The sequence below is a fragment of the Dermacentor albipictus genome, chromosome 6 (genome assembly GCF_038994185.2).
Source record: "Dermacentor albipictus isolate Rhodes 1998 colony chromosome 6, USDA_Dalb.pri_finalv2, whole genome shotgun sequence".
Taxonomy (NCBI): Eukaryota; Metazoa; Arthropoda; class Arachnida; order Ixodida; family Ixodidae; genus Dermacentor; species Dermacentor albipictus.
The window spans coordinates 57,524,869-57,542,153 of NC_091826.1; the positions used below are offsets into that span (position 1 = coordinate 57,524,869).

At 44.3% G+C, this 17,285-nt stretch overlaps 1 protein-coding gene across 1 annotated transcript in view; it reads right to left on the reverse strand.

Moving 5' to 3' along the window:
• stan (Protocadherin-like wing polarity protein stan) overlaps positions 1–16,341 on the reverse strand; it is a 72,474-nt gene extending 56,133 nt beyond the window's left edge. Inside the window, exons 1-6 of the mRNA XM_065424488.1 lie at positions 12,505–16,341; positions 8,575–8,800; positions 7,441–7,640; positions 6,473–6,616; positions 2,537–2,711; positions 498–623 (exon numbers count right to left, since the gene is read on the reverse strand). Of these exons, the coding sequence (XP_065280560.1) occupies positions 498–623; positions 2,537–2,711; positions 6,473–6,616; positions 7,441–7,640; positions 8,575–8,800; positions 12,505–15,747 (4,114 nt within the window). The 5' untranslated portion in view covers positions 15,748–16,341. The remainder of the gene's footprint in view (positions 1–497; positions 624–2,536; positions 2,712–6,472; positions 6,617–7,440; positions 7,641–8,574; positions 8,801–12,504) is intronic.
• Between the last annotated feature and the right edge of the window lie 944 nt (positions 16,342–17,285).

Consider the following 17,285-nt stretch of genomic DNA (forward strand, 5'->3'; position numbering starts at 1 on the left):
CCTATCTTGAATCAACTGACTCCACCTGCAAATTTCCCAATTTTATCCCGCCAACTCCATTCTCTGCTGTCCACAACTGCATATCCCTTCCCTCAACAGCCATTCTGTTATACTCTATTAAACCACCAGTTACTTGCTTTGCACACTCCAAAGCTTGCCAAACTCCAATTCTTTTTCTTAAATCTCATCTAGAATACCAGCTGCACCCGTTTTCTCTCCAATTTCACTTGCTGCTGTCTTCCTGTCTCTTAACGTTCTACTTACCATTGTAGAAAATTATGTCATATCAACTATCATGCTTATCATAACCTATCAACTGTCAAAAATTCTTCAGGTAGGAAACAACAGAGCACCTAAAAACAGTGTTCTCAGAATGGTGCCCCAAAAGTCAGGTGGTTATTGAGCAGCATTTTGTTATACCAAAGTTGTGTACAACAGGAAATGTGTTATACTACAATTTTCACAGTACAACATGGCAATTATTAATTGTGTATTACCTGTAAAACCTTCCTGACAGATACATGTGTATCCTGACTCTCGTCGAATGCATGTCCCATTCCGGCCACAAGGATTCGAATAACACAGGTTGATCTCAATGTCGCAGTCATACTTCCTTTTCATACCTGAAATGGAGCACGAACACAATCGGTGATTGCAAAACGGTAATTTAGAAACATATACAACTCAACAGATAAATGAATTACAATACCAACATATGAGGCCTGGCTAATGACTACAGGATAAGCAATGAAAACATAACCAAGGCGAAAAATCAGAAAATGCATTCAGAAAATGAATATCATTTTTATCGCACATCTGGATAGCAAAATTTCTGCAGATTCGAAATATGTATATGACATGGAGGTAGTAAATTTACAACTTGTGTCTGAAAGACAAAAATTTGGGCACTGGCAGAAGGTTTTACCAATTTAACTTTGTTCAATGCAGCGCCCTATTAGAACTATTATTGTAGTTGGCGACATCAGAATCACTAGATGTACCTATGGAAAACACGGGGAAGACGGGAGATGGAAATTCAAGACAATGAGCAAAGTGAGAAGAAGGTAAAAGCGAGATCCAACATATCGACAAGTGGATCTGTCTTTTGCAAGGCAAGAACTTGTCTGGCTTGATAAAGACAAGTCCACTTATCAAAACGTCGGGTCCCGCTTTTACCTTGTTCTCGCTTCGCTCATCGTCTAGATGTGCCTATAGCACACAAAACGCTGCCATCACTATCAATGCTTTCATGCAGAAGCTAATCATCTTCGGAGATTGACAAGTCAATCAAATTAAAGCCACACTTTCGAAAAGGGCACAGCAACATGCAACTGGCAGCCGCCATTTTTGAAATCTCTACCGGACAAACTTAGGCCCCCTAGTGGCCAAAGACAAAACTCGTACGAATGTCGAAATAGATTGTACCAGTCCTGCCTGTTACTGGCACTTGGAAAGAGCACCCAAACACGTGGACAAGCCAGACTCGATCTCAGCACTAATTGCTAAAAAAAAAGTATAAGTGAGTAAGACTTGTCAGTAGGAGACAAAAAATTAATTAGCTTTAAAGGCAGGCATTACAACAAATGTGCTTGATGACTTTTTAAGTTTAATGGCCCTAAGCTGCAGCTAAACCATGAGGGATGCTATAGTTGGGCTCCGTATTAAATTATGAGCATATGAGTGCTCTTAATGTGTGCCAAGATCTCTGTACTACCGAGGTATTTTTGCACTCCACACCTGTCATAATACACAATGAGAAATTCATACAAAGTAAATTTAAAGCAACAATGCTGTAACTGCAAGCCACATATGCACTGATAAAAGAGCATGAAACTATAATTAGAGTGAAAATAAACCATGATGACCATGGTCAAGATACTTAGCAAAACATGGAGAATACGCATTCTAAAACTACCATCCACCATTATTATAACAGAACATATTTGCCCATATTTTCATAATGCAAGCCATTTCAGCCATACAAGCACTGTGTGGTGACATTCAAAATGTCAGTGAGCATTCTCACTCACACATAAAACCAGATATATTGTGTAGTAGTATGTTTTTGTAGTACTGCTTACTCATTTCTTGGCTGTCATTCTCGTAGCTTCTAAGTGCTTTAATGTGTCACTATGCATCTTTCTCGCCTTTTGTTTATGTCCTTGTAGCATTCTCTTTCTTCTACTGCATCTTTATTATAGCTTTTTTGTCTCTTATTACTTATTATCTATACCTTCCTGCGGGACAGTTTAGATGCCTACTGAACATTGAGATGGTTACAATACGCATGCCTTTTCATTTTTCCTTTCCAACTATTACAGTAACTAGTACTAGTGCTACTGCCATTACTACTACTGATACTAGTATTACTACTGCTGCACCAGATCTCCGAGACACCAGTGAGACAACACGTCACATTTGCTCCACCAATGTCAGCAATTAACCGCCCCAGTTCTCCATTTTGTGGCATAACATAAAGTTAATTTGTTTTGATTGCTGTTCTTGTAGGACAAAACATCCTCCGATCGCCACCCACCCGTAAAGCCGACAGGGCATCGACAAGCAAAAGTGTTGACAGGATAGATGGGTCGGAAAAGGACTGTGTCTGATGCGATGAACGAGGATGCGTTCCCAAACTTGAGCACTGACAGGCATTCTTCGAAGTTGATGCAGGGCTCACGGACACACAGGTTGTCGTCGAAGGGCAGCACCTGCAATGGTGACCAACAGAACCTTACAGCAGGTCATCTTAGCTAAGGTTGGGTTATGCATTCACATTGAAAATGCGAAGCTGTTAGTAAGAAAATTTGCTTGTGATGTTTCGTTAATAATACAGTAGAACCTCGTTGATACGTTCCCGTTACGTACGTTTTCCCCGCGCCAACGTTTGCACTCGAGAACATAAAAAAATTACCTAATAGAACTACGCTCATTTTTTACCGGTTCATACGATCCCGGAAAACACGTTTTTCGCCACCAACGTTCAGTACGTCGCGAAATTGCGATCGTATCACACGTTTTCACGCCGCCAGATCCCATGTAATTAAGAAAATGCGCAAGGCGAGCCCGATCAAGAACAGTATATATAGCTGGCCGCCGCGGTAGCTTCACCGCAACACTCGCCCGCCTGTTTCATGTGTAAACGCCGGCGCGCACTAATTTTCTCATTTCGGCACTGGCAAATCTTCTCCGGGGTCGTCGCACGCGGCATTCACAGCTATTACAGCCAATACTATTTAGATAAGCATATTCGCTTATCTGTTTCACAGCGCATAGCGCCGTCCGAAGCGCACGCTTTTAATAGGCGATAACCGAAACGCGCCGCCGTTCCCTGCTGCATACTGCGATCGCACACGTTTTCCGGCCGCTAGATCTTGTGTGAACAAGAAAGTGCACGAGGCGCGCGCGATCGCGAACAGTATATAGCCAGCCGCCTGTCTCAAGTGAGAACGATGGTGCGCACAATTTCTTATTCCGATACCAGCAAATATCCGCCCACGCCGTCACACGCCGCATTCACAGCTATCGCCGCCAAACCTATCGCGATAAGCATCATCACCTATCTGTTTTACAGAACGTGGTGCGTAGTGCCATTGGTAGCGCACTGCACGCTTTTAGCAGACGGCGATAATCCAAACGCGCCGCCGTTCCCTGCTGTAGGCGGCGCGATGTGGACATTACGTTTCGCTTCCGCGGCGTCCGGCGTCGCCCACCAGCTCGATCTTTTTTTTTTCGGTTTCCCGTCACCGTCTTAAAACACTACGCAACAGGAAAACAACAAAACACGTCTCGGGCCGCCGTGGCACCACCAGATCGACGCGCATCGGCGTATCGTGCCGCAACGATCCGTGCGACGCTTTTGCATTGTGCAGATGTCAACAATAGTTGAGCCTGTCAAATTGTTTTAGTTACTTCGGATTGCACATTTTCCCGGTTAGTGCGTTTATTTTTCGCGTTTCCCCCCCAAAACATATGAACGAGGCTCTACTGTATTTCCTGTTGGGATACTTGGTGATGGATTCTTCCTAACAGTATTACAGCGCATACAATGTAGGAAAAAAAATGCAAGAAGGGATGGGACAGAGTGCTGATTCCAACTAAGTTTTAATGAGAGTGGCTCGTCAATTTATGCCAAGGGCGAATCAGTATAAGACAAGATACCACAAGGAAAGCAAGATACTTGTGCACCACCACCATTGTTCACTAACAATCACCAAAGTGGTCCCCTGTCTGTCGATAGGCACATGTTTCTTTTTTGATAATACAATGGATGTTGCACTGATACAAAAGGCACAAGCCTTCTCTCTTTCATGGGCTTCAATTATCTCCTGTGCTGTCTTTTATCTGCTTGTGATAGCACATTGTGAAAGTTCATCTAGAACCCTTTTGCTGTACGCCCATAATACCATGTTTCTGGTGATGTGGTGATGCATGGTTGACAACAGTGTGTCAACAGTTCTGATTAAGATGGCCTGTACACATCGTTGAGTGACCAAAACATTTCGTAATGTTTTTGAGTGGGGCAGCCATAAAGAACTTAAGTAAATAATCGTTCAAAGCATAAGCAACATTTTTTTAGCAGGATGCTGTAGCTCTTGCTGAATCCTGTTCAAACTTATAAGAAATGCATAAAATCTACTCACTAGATAACATTGTGACTTCATTGAAACCGCTTGCATTAAAAAAAAAACAAGAATAAAAAATATGATATACCAGAGACTGTTGGAAGCAGATCTTTATTTACGACTTCTTTTTACTAATACTAATCAAAAGTGAAAAATAAAAATGTAGAAAATAAAAAGAAGCATCTTTTAGATTAACGTAAACCCGCAACAGAATGAGACATTGCCATTCTATTAGCATCATCTGTTCGAATGTTTAAAACGCACCAAAACACGAAATTCGAATGTAGCGATTGGCTTCAGAAAAAAAGTACTTGTAAAAAAAAATTAAAACAGGAAGACTTGCAAGACTTAGCCAACAAAGTACATATTGCACATAAATATGGTGCCCGCATATGTCTGAATCTTTCTTGAAATTTAAAGATTTCCATCAATTCTCGAGAGACATTTAAGGGTCTAAGTAAAAAAAAATATTACTGGGTCTCTTAAGATCTTTCTTAAGAGGCGAACGGTGAAAGCCTACCCTTCCTCCTCTTATCATTCGCCTCTCTGTTCTTTCTTTTAGTCATTACCCCTGGCTACTAAGCATATTGAGTCATTTGTAATCAATTGTGGTCACTCATTACGAGCCATCGTTAAACATGTTGGTCTCATCATAGTCGTTAGTAGTCATCACAAGTCATTTCAGTCATTAATTATCACGGGTCATTACTAAGCAGTTTTAGTCATTTCTAATGAACTGCAGTCATTACACATCGTTAGACATAGTAGTCATTTTGTAGTCATTGCAAGTCATTATTAGTCATTACTGCTCACTACTAAGCATTTTTAATCATTTGTAATCAATTGTGGTCGTTACGATTTGTCGTTAGACATATTGGTCATTTCATAGTCATTAGTAGTCATGACAAGTCATTTCAGTCATTAATAGTCATTACTGGTCAATACTAAGCATGTTTGGTAATTTCTAACCAATTGTACTCATTGCAAGTTGCTGTTTGACATATTGGCCATTTCGTAGTCATTACTAGTCATTACAAGTCATTTCAGTCATTATTAGTAATTACTGCATTAAGCATTTGTAATCATTTGTAATCAATTATAGCCATTACAAGCCATAGTTAGACATATTCATCATTTTGGAGGCATTAGTAGTTATTACAAGTAATTATTAGTCATTACTATCATTAGTAGTCATTATGAACCTCCACCAATTTCTATTATAATGTTATCATTCACTAAGTGTCACTATCAATCATTTTTCATTCTTTAATCTGTCTTCATATGGCATGATGACGCTTCAGCGGACACTCTGGCGGTCAGGTCTGATGACAAAAACTTCACCACGAGCCTAGAAAGGCCTTCGCCTTAAATTCTGTTGCTAATAGTCAGTACAACTTTACCTTCTCTTCACAGTTAAGCAAATTTTCTTCAAGTTGATACAGTAGCTGCCTAAGAGGAGCACTTTCACATTTCAAATGACCTTGAAAAGTGAAGGTAAGAGCGAAGGCTTCTCTAAACACAAGTAGATTTCTCATGGCTTATGCTATACCATACGTAGCCGACTACAATGTTATTCTCTTCCTCAATCTGTAAAATGAGCGTAACTCTAGAGAAGCACAATGTGTTTGGCTACAAAAGTGACGAAGCCAGACGGACATATCGTCATGTTCCACTCCATTGGCTGTAATGGAATGAACTAGTGCACTGCGCGAATGCTCTTGCTTAACTTAGACAATAGACATGAATGGGTACTGCCAGATTGTTTCCCCACTGTTTTATAACACTGGTAACCTGGATCATTTCTGCCAAATAATCACAAAGGCAGCAATGGGAATAAGAAAACTTACGTGCACATTTGTGAGTTTGGCAAGTATGGCTCTGTTGAGGTAGACTCTCTCCTGGAGGTACTGCGGTTGAAAGTAGTCATCTTCAGTGCCCTTTAGTGCCGAGAAGCTCACATTCAGGACAACGGTGTCGACGTCCGTGTCGTCCTGAAATTAGGTGCATTGCTTAATGTATATGTCTGCAATCAAATTAAAAATTACCAAAAAAGGAATTATACAAATAAGTGTGACCCGTCCTTGCAAGCTGAGTGGAAAAAAAGTTGTCAGTTTGCAGTACCAACCTATTGCGATGCCTAGGCTGCTGTAGCGTGAGCACTGTTAAATAACATTGCTGAAAGCTTTGCTCTGACCTTGTGTAATAGAATTAGCCAATGTGCACTGATGTCATAAGTAGCAAAACGAATGCTGCTAGTGTGGGTGTTTTTATCGAACCTCAATCCAAACAAGCTCATGATTACTTTGGCACCCAACTGTAAATTTGGGCAAGTCCGTTAATACTTGAACTGACAGCACCAATGAGCAAGTAAAAAGGATTAATGCTGGCTGATGATCAATTTTTTGGATCATTTAAGCCCACACAATTACCAGCTGATACCACGGGCAGATTTCCTCAACTAAAGCAATTAGGCGAGCAAAGACCAGCTGCAAAGCCTTAGCATTACAACTAGAACTGCTTCAAACCAGCTCCGAAACAGTTTCTTTTTGATAGAGACCACTGAGAGCCATTTCCCTTGGTTTATGAAAGAAAGAGCACTTAAACAAACACACGGTCATTTGCATTTGTTCTCTGTGTTATGTCTCATTGTAACTGCAGTTTTGTTTTTCTTTTTCTTCTATTAACAGTGTGCACGAACTTGCTGGCCCAAATTAGCACTCTGCTGTGAACCAGTTCACATAAGTTCAAACAAGTTTCAAAGTTTTTTGAAACCTTGCTAGAAGACACTTGTACCTTGAAGCATTGCAAACCTTACCTGAACACTAAATATGAAGACATTTTCCTTGGCACAGGGCACGATTGCTGCGAGGCCACTGACAAACTGGTCGTACAGCGGCGAGAGGAACTGTTCCTTGGTGATTCCGCCCAGACGCACGGTGACGCTGTTGAACAACATGGCCTCCGACACGAGCCTCACCGAAAGGTGGCACATCGCCGACACTTCGTTGATGCCGTCTGGTGGGGAATTGGGACAAGCACTTGATGCCAAATTCACGCTAGACTCTCTAGTGTTAAAGTGCAATCCACTGCTATAGCACACATGCTAGTGCACGGCACACACTTTGGAGGCGCATCAGCTGTGGAAAAACTGCACAATGCACCGCATAGGTCCTTAGAGTTGGCCCAGTGCTACCAACCAAAAAAATTATTGACTGCAACCCAGAAGAACAAAAACAAAAACAACACAGAGTCCAATTGCATTTCTAGTAATGAGCTTTATAAATGAGGTTTGCCTGCTTGCATGCTGAAAGTGCATCAAACCAGCCCGAATGTGACAAAACATTTAAAGGGAACACTAAAAAGAAACACTAAGTCAGTTTAAACAGATAAAATATTCTTTTGTAACCCTATATTCTTTCAGCCTGTGACAATAGGATGAGTACTGCTAACAGGGAAAATGAAGGTCAAACTTTGGTTGTTCGAATTTCGTGCCAGACAACCAATGCTGGTATGTCACTGTGATGTACCGGATATCAAAGTATTTTTTCGCATTTGGAATGTTATGGCTCATTAAACATTCTTGAACCTTGCTAACTTCAGGATTTGACTCTTTTTAAATATAATATAGCCCACCTTAGCTGATAAAACGTTAACTAGGTCCGAGTAGAGGCTGTCAAAATTCATTGTGTCCCGGCTGGCTGGTGCTGGAACATCAAGGTGGCATCGCCATCTGTCTTTAATTTCTGCCTGTTTTTTGCCTCACCAAGTGTGTCCTCATAGTAAGAGTGGCTATTTTGGTATTGTATATATTTAATTTACTTATACAGCCTAACTTTTCTTTTTAGAGCCCCTTTAACGGTAAAATTTTCCAGCATCTCGACACTCTTACAAGTGGATTACACGGCACAAGTACGAATTCGGTGCTTTGGCACGTGAGACCAGGGCTCACCAAACACGCTGACTTCCATGTCGGCATTGATGTGCACGTTAGAGTTGAGGCTCGGGCTAAGCCGGACGTCTCCGGATGTTTCGTTGAGCACGAGAAGGTTGGCATTGTTGCCAGAGACAAAGCGATATCGCAGCTGATCGGCAACGTCTGCATCCCAGGCGGGGACGCGTCCAATTGAGCCCACGGGAAAGTGATGCTGGTAGTTGTTGAACACGATGCTGAAGTCCTGAAGACAACACAAAAGTGACATCATCAGAGGTCCTACACATTTTCGAAATAGAAACAAAAAACACGAATATACAAGAAAGCAAGCAAGCAAGGCTTGGTATCAGAAAAATGGAGGTCCGTTCACTTTGTAATTACAGAGCTTCTCACCACTTGTGCGTTTTATTATGACATTCCCCTGGCTTCTGTGTGTAGCTAGTAGTAGTGGCAACAATGTCAGTGGCTTTCTAAGGCACCGACAAAGCAAACAAAACAATGTTATCAACGAGCAAATTATTTTTCTCCTATTGCATACAGCGAAGAAAACTTGCATGAAAAAGGATTAGCAAGCGAACCGAACAAATGTCAACCACCTTCACCACATCGGTGCTAAATGAATTGGAATGGCTTGAACTTTGGGTTGCCCCAATTTTCTTCCAGATGTCTAAACACACTCCACAGAGGAAAGAAACTAGAAGGGTGCATGACATCATGAAGCCACACTTCATGAGCCCTTCCATAACGCTGCCCCCTTCACCTTTTCTCATTCCTCTCATTTCTCTGAAGGTCGGCTTGACATGTGACCTCTGGCTCCACTCGGCAGACTTGGCACAGTCTGCATTGTTCCACATAAATTTTAATCAATGTGCACTTGTTCAGGTGCTCTGCCAATTACTCTGTGCATATTTTCTCCCAACATGGTTGTGCAAGTATGGTTGTTTCTTGCAACATACACATTTATGTTCTTTGGTGCAGTGTGTGCTTGTGGAAGCTGCTTGCTGCATTTGTGTCTATTGCCATTTAGGAAGAGTGTTTGCAAAGCCTGACAGTGGGAGGCACTAAAACCCACTGCGACGTGATCACATACTGTAGTACAATTTTGGTTGGCTTTCAATCAATCAATCGACCACTTTATTTTCCACTTTAAGGAGCACAGGGCCAGGAAGTAAAAGCTCTAGTAAGCTTGTCAACGTTTTGTAGCACCTCTATGGTTCAGCAGCTGGGTACAGTTCATACTTCAGCACGGTATATTATCGATAGCAGCCTGCACATGAAGATTTTATTGCACGATACTCCCTTCTACTTTGTTTCGTTCCTCCATGAGAGAGAGAGGGAGAGAGCTCTTTAATGAATCCTGGATAAGTTTGACTTGCAGCCTGTCTAGCCTGCTACTCAATATGGGTATGGCGAAAAATGAGATGATATGCACAGTGAACGTCATAGATATGCAGCGTACACAAAACATACAACACTAAACAAAAGCTATCTCACCAAGATTAGCGCATCTAAGGAAAGCTAACAGTGCCTCCTCTGCATGAGGTGCACAGGTGGCATTATTCATAAATTAAGGAAATGGCAGTTTTTAATGAATATTCAGTACGGACAGTAGGGATGTTCTTCTACTAATGAAAATAGTTTGCAAGCACAGATTAAGTGGGTTATGTCTTCCCACACACTGCATGCTAGGCACAATGGCAATCTTACCTGTTTAATTTCTCCATTACACTCTCTAGTGAGCTTAGCCAAAAGCAAAATATGCACATATTTTAACACTGACTGAAATGTAAGAGATTTCAAGGATTTGAATTCTTAGTGTTCCCACACATATTGTGTGTATATTAGGATCCAATCGATGTGCTCTTTACAGGACTGCTGGAAAAAGAACATAACATTTGCAAAAATGGAAGAACGGAGAGGTCACACGTGCATGGGACTTTGTGCCGGAATTGCGCAGGAGTGGCCTAGCGACCAGGAAAATGCAACATTCAGGAATATATCAGGTGTCATTCTTACAATACAGAATTCTTAATTGCCTGCGACCGACAGTTAAATTACACGAAGGGGCGGAGGTGACTTGCATGAGAAATCTAAATACATAATTCACTTGGCATGAATTGTCAGGCCTGCTCTGAGATATTCATTCCCAACGTTACGAAAGGTACATTGGCCTTTCGGTTATTTTGACGATTCGATGCATAAACAGCACTTTGTTAGAAACATAAATGGAACAAGAATGAAGCTTTACTGCAAGTTTGATGAGCGCATATCTCGAAACTGGTGCCATCCTTGAAATTCACTCCAAGTGGATATGCCTCGCAAACCTACCAACTGCAATTCGTAAACTGTAGTATGTGCACAAATTAGAAGCGTACATTAGTGATATTTTGTTAATCAATCATTCAAGCATTTGCATTTATTGTGCAAGTAGGTCCACACTTCAACTAAAGAACAGTAATTGTGCAATCTGCCACAGGCTATTTCTAAATACCATTGAAAAAAACATGTATATTGTACATTTCCTAAAGAAGCCCATGTTGTAGATGGCACTATTCTAATTCTTGAGCTGGACTACTCGTAGAGGCATACTTTACTTACACAAGAAAATAAAATTCATAGGGAGAGAAGTGAAAGAGGAAAGGCAAGGAGAGAAATCCGGCTTGCTACTCTATACTAGGGAGAGAGGGGAAGGAGGGAGAAGTAGAAAGATAAGTAAATAAAAAAAGAGAGAGAAACAAAGCACATGCAAAGCAAAACACGTAATTGAATAGATACCAAAATTTAGCTGAACAGGCTACAACTAATTACTTTGCAGCTCATTTATTACAATTTACGAAGCCGTTGAGCTGTAGAACAAATTTTGAATCTAGCAGCAGTTTTGAGATAAGCACTATTATACTTTCAGTAATATGTACGGTTGTTCCACTTCCGTTTTAACAGTGCACCTTCTTATGTATTGAAGGACAAAAATAGGTGAAACACTAATGCATTTCATTGCACACTCTAGGAACGCGTATCCTGAAACGGTGCCCATGCTCACCATTTGTTCCATGTGGATTTGCCTTGTGAACTCACTCGATTTGTAAATTTTATAATAAAAGCAATTAGTTATAAAGATGATTAGTGGAACTTTGTTAATTAGTCAATCATGCATATTGATTTCTTGTGCAATTAATGTCCGCTTCTTCAATCAGTTCAGCTCAATGATCAGAAATGTGCTATGTGACACAGGCAATTTGTTTAAAATTCTGTACATAACTCGTTTTAAAAACCACCATATATCAACGAAGTTCTACTATAATTATTCATGCAAGAGGAAAAAAGAAAGAAGACAGCAGCAACCCATAACATTAGTTCTCTTTAGTGTGGAGAGAATTATTTTACACTGTTACTCTCAAATGTATCAAATAAATTTTGCATAATAAGTATTACTAAATTCCCACTATGGTTCATGGTTGGGCTTCACACAAAGAAGTGGCTCCACACTAAATTCACAGTAAAAAGTGACATCTGCATTTACAACAGCTGCATTCACTTGTGCATTCGTGTTCAATGTAATCACTATAGCATACTGTGTATCTGCTACAGTCAAAAGCATGGCCTGAATGAAACATGAAGCATGAAATGAAACATGAAACTTGTCATGAAGGAATAGTTAAGGGTAATGAATGGGATTCATTAACATAAACTGAAAGTAACAAATTGTATAACAGTAGCAAACACAGCCGGCAAAAACAAATACACACATGAAATCAGTCATCTTGGACTTATTTTTTCTTCTAAAAGGTTTCATACCAGATCATTTTATATAATTAGCCAAAGTAACAGGGGCATCAAAGTTGAAAAGGATGGGCCAGTTAATGGCCTTGTGTTTCTGGCACACTTATCCATAAATACTTTGGCTAAACAAACACATCTGGGCACTGAGGATGGGTTCCATAAACTTACCTTAAGAACAGGAGCATTGTCATTGACATCTGTGACCCAAACTTCAACTTCGACATCATTTCGGAGTGGTGGAGACGATGCTCGCACAATCAAGGTGTACTTCTTGTGAGGAGACTCATAATCAAGGTCTGTTCTGGTAACAATCTCAGCTGGCTCTCCTGGTCTGGCTACCAGAGAAAAAGCATCCGCATCAGGGCCACCAACAATGGCATACTGGATGACTGCATTCGGTCCCTCGTCTGGGTCGTGCGCTTCTATCTCGCCTGCAACAGAACCTATCGGGCTGTTTTCTGGAACAAACAGCCGGATTCGATCTGCCGAAAAACGGGGAGGGCTGTCGTTGACGTCCTCTATGTAAACTGTCACAGGCACAGACGCTGAAAGAGATGGCGACCCGCGGTCGACGGCGAAGACAGCGAGGTGATACACAGCCAATGTCTCACGATCAAGTACCCTGTTTGTCCGAATGATACCCGACGTCGGATCAACTCCAAAGGCACCGCTTCCGTCATTTCCTCCAAGAAAAGTGTAACGGATCTGCCCATTTAGGCCAAGATCACTGTCTGTCGCTGAGATATGAACAACGCTTGTCCCAATGAGAGCGTCTTCGCTGACCGTGCTGGTGTAGCCAGCTGTGGGAAAAGTGGGTGCATTGTCGTTGACGTCAGCAACTTCCAGTTCTACATTTGTTGTGTCAGACAGTGGTGGGTTGCCATTGTCCTGAGCCATGACAACTAATGTATAGCCGCTAGCTTTTTCTCGGTCAAGAGGTTTAGTGGTCACGATTGCACCGGTTGTCGAGTCAATTCGAAACTCTGGGACATCCTCCTCCATTGTGTAAGTGATGAGTGCGTTTCGACCGACGTCACCATCATGTGCTTCCACTACAAGGACCGTCGTTGCCACTGGTACATCCTCTGGCACCGTAGCAGTGTACGGTGTTCGCTCGAAAATTGGTCGATGCGTGTTTGCATCGCTCACATTGAGGTAGATTGTGGCTGTATCCGACCGGCCCCCAGAGTCCGTAGCACTGACTGTGAGGACAAACCGCTTCTCGAGTTTGTAGTCAAGAGGTTGTGCTATGGACACCACTGCCTGCCTGTTATGGCTAACAATGCTAAAGCGATCCCTTGTGTTTCCACTTGTGATATGATAGACGAGACGCGAATTTTCGTCCCGGTCTGTGGCCGTGACGCTCACCACTGGAGTTCCAGGAGGATCGGCCTCAGAGACTGTGCCTTCATAGATACGTGGCTCAAACACCGGATCGTTGTCATTTACATCCTGCACTCGAAGAAGAATGGTGGCTGTGGCAGATCGTGCAGGCGAGCCATGGTCACGAGCAATCACTTGGAAGTTGTAGTTGGCGCTTTCCTCTCGGTCAAGCTCTCGCGTTGTCACAATCCAACCGGTGATGTCATCAATCCTCAAGGGCAAGTCTGCATGCTCAGCAGAAGACAAGGTGTAGGAGATCTCGGCATTTGCCCCGTCGTCCGCATCATAGGCTTGGACTCTTACTATACTGTGACTGATTGGAACATTTTCGGGAACTGTTTCGTGAAAGAGGGAGGTGTAGAACTTTGGATCATTGTCATTAATATCAATAACATTCACAAGTAGCTGAGTTGTGTTGGACCGAGAGGGTGTCCCGCCATCTTGAACCCTGACTACAAGGCGATAGCTGCGTGCTGACTCGTAATCTAATGGAGACAGAACAGTCACCGACCCTGTGAAGCTGTCCATAGCAAAATGGCCCTGTGTATTGCCGCCAATAAGACTGTACCTTAAAGCTGCATTTGCACCTTCATCAGCATCTACAGCACGAATTTTTGCTATCTCGGGGTGATTTAACCAATTGATGTCTTCGGACACCTTGACAGAATAAGAACGTTCCGAGAACTGGGGGTAATTGTCATTGTCATCAAGGATAGTAATTTCAACAGTTGTTGATGCTGATTTCCGATCAGTGACAGAACCCGAGTCGCTTGCCTGAACTGTGAGTGAATAGAAGGAGATTAACTCCCTGTCAAGAGATGTCTGTGTTGTAATGATGCCACTCTTTGAGTCTATTCCAAAGGCACTATTTGTACCATCTGGGTTCACGATTGAGTAGTCAATAATGGCATTGGAACCTGAGTCTTGATCCGTTGCCCTGACTGTAACAACGGTGTAGCCTATTGGAACAGACTCTCGGATTGAGGTTTCATAGGTCGATTGCTCAAACAGAGGAGCATGATCGTTTTCATCAAGAACATTCACCTGCAAAGTGCTACTAGCAGTTGCTGGTGGGTGTGTATTTCCATCTATGGCAATAACCCTTAAATAGTGAATGTCCATAAATTCCCTGTCCAGAATAGTGGTAGTTGTCACGACACCCGACAGAGGTTCGATGTTGAACATAGCCTGGCTTCTTGCATCAAAAACAGCGTGAAGTGAATACGACAAATCGGATGATGAAGCCCCAGTAGTTGACGCTGTCATGGTTTCTACTACGTAGCCACGATCTTTCCCTTCTGGAACTGAAGCAATGTATAGGTTCTTCTCAAAATTAAGTGTGTGACGCCTGCTTCGATGGCGCCCAAAGGCCACAATTAAGTCATAGCTGGAGTTTCCACAAGGCGAAGCCAACCTTGTTGTGAGAGTGTCTGCCACAGGACCACAGAAATCCGTGTGGGCTACCAGGTCTCCCGCGACCCTTTCTATGGCACAGCACCGGCTCGGTGGTGAGTATCCGTACGTGAGGCTGCAGTTCCCAAGTCGGGGCAGGAGGCTAGCCAATCTTACGATTGGTTCGCTTTGCACGAAGCACGCCTCTTGAAGCTGATGTAGAGTCACGCGCACTGTATCCGAGGTGTCCGGCGAGACGTCGGTGATTTCGCATTCCGAGAAGCGCACCCACGTCGTCCACTCGGTCGAACAACACGGTCGTCTAGCGCGCACTGTCACCGGTACGGGGTTCTGCAAAAGTGAACCACACTGCACCGAGTCTTGCAACGTGACGGCTCCGCTATGACGGTCGACGTCGAATATACGTGCATCGGCGGCCTGGTCCGGCACGCGGAGGTCGTAAGTCCACGGCGGCGGTTCGTCGGGGCGAAGAAGCGCGGCGAGGAAGACCGCGAAGCCACGCCGGTTATCCGCGGGCCCCACGGAGGTCACAAGAGAGTCGGCGACCGTGAAGAGGCACGCCAAGCAGAGCAGCGACCGTCGCCGCAGAGGCGACGGCGCGACCCCCTCGCCCATGTCACAACAACTGCGCGTCGGGTGCCGGCGACCACGATGACAGCGCGCACGCCGAAACCACAACAAACGCGGCGTCTCCGGAGCAAGACGGCCGCACCATTGTCGTCACGTCACAGGCTAAATAATCGGGCACTTTTCGAAAGCTGCACAACACCGCCGACATGGCGCGGTATCCACAGGGGCCACGACGGCTGGCATCAATTATTGCGCTGGTTTCTACGGCCGCTCCACTGCGCGCACGCACACACCTTGCATCGATCGGCGTTGGGGTGAAGCCACACTCCGGGAAACAAAGCGCGCGTGGTGACCGCACAGAGGCATATCGCACGCGTCGGCCTTGTCGAACTCTGCTCGCATTTCAGGCAGTCCTAGCCGCTTTGAAGCGAGTCACTCGGAGCACGGAATGCAACGGCGACGACGACATCTCGAAGGATCCTTGTGGCCCCATCGGCCCTCATTGTCCGAAAACCGGTCTTTCCCATCGCCGCGCCGCGGCGACTTCTCGGAGGAGGAGGAGCACCCTCGGAGAGCGGCGGCAGCTCCGGCTTCGCAGCGAGCGAGAGAGAAAAAGGAGTCAATGAAAAAGAGCACAAGGCAGGTTCAGTGCGCCACGCACCAACAGACGCGCGGACAGCGCGACTCGAATTCGCGCGACTACCGCCAGGCGTCTGCGGGGCGCTGCGGTTGCCCTGCTTGCCTGCCCGCGTGCAGTCCGGAAACAAGTCATTACGTACGGCTCGCGGGCACTTCTATGGGCACTTCGTGCTTCTAGAATATTATGTTTTTGGCTTTCTCCACAGCGCGCCCTGCTTTTTTTTTTTTCGAGGCGAGTCTTCCCTTGTTTCTACCGCCCGCGGCGTGGCTGCGAACAAAAGGGCATTAGGCAAAAAGGCCGCTTGCTAAGAGGAATCGTTTTCTGGAGCAACTTTGCTGTACGATGTCGAACGTACTGCGCGTTTACGGCGAACACGGCACTGTTGTTTATGGTGCACGCATTGTTCTTGGCTTCCTCTTCGTTGTGTAGAGCGGCTTGTAAGAGGAGGTCAGTATGTGGCTCATGCTGAGCGCCTACCTTGAAGGCGCACTTATTTGGTCAAGGCTGCGCTTTCTCCGACGGGTGGGAGACTGCGGACTTATATGGGTGGATGCATTCCGTAACTCCCAGAGTGCTTCGATATAGGAAATGATCGGGCGTTATGACGTGCACAGCGCGCCTCGTTTTGCACAAGGACGGGCATAAATATATCACTGAGCCCGCCGAGCGCACAAACAACCAGTCGACACGGCAGTTCCGGCCGTACGCAGCATGAATTTGGTGATGAGCGCTGCCGGCAAACCAGACGTGCGGCTGACGTGACGCGTCGCAATCACACAACCGTGTCACGCTACAGCCAATGAAAAGCCCCGCGGGACAAACCCGGGTCGATCCACGTATAACGACCACCAATCACACGCTCCATAGCCGGCTCGTTTGCCGACGCCGTAAGCCCAGTTTGCGCGGCGGATCTTTTTAGATGTTCCGTATGTGTGCCACATAG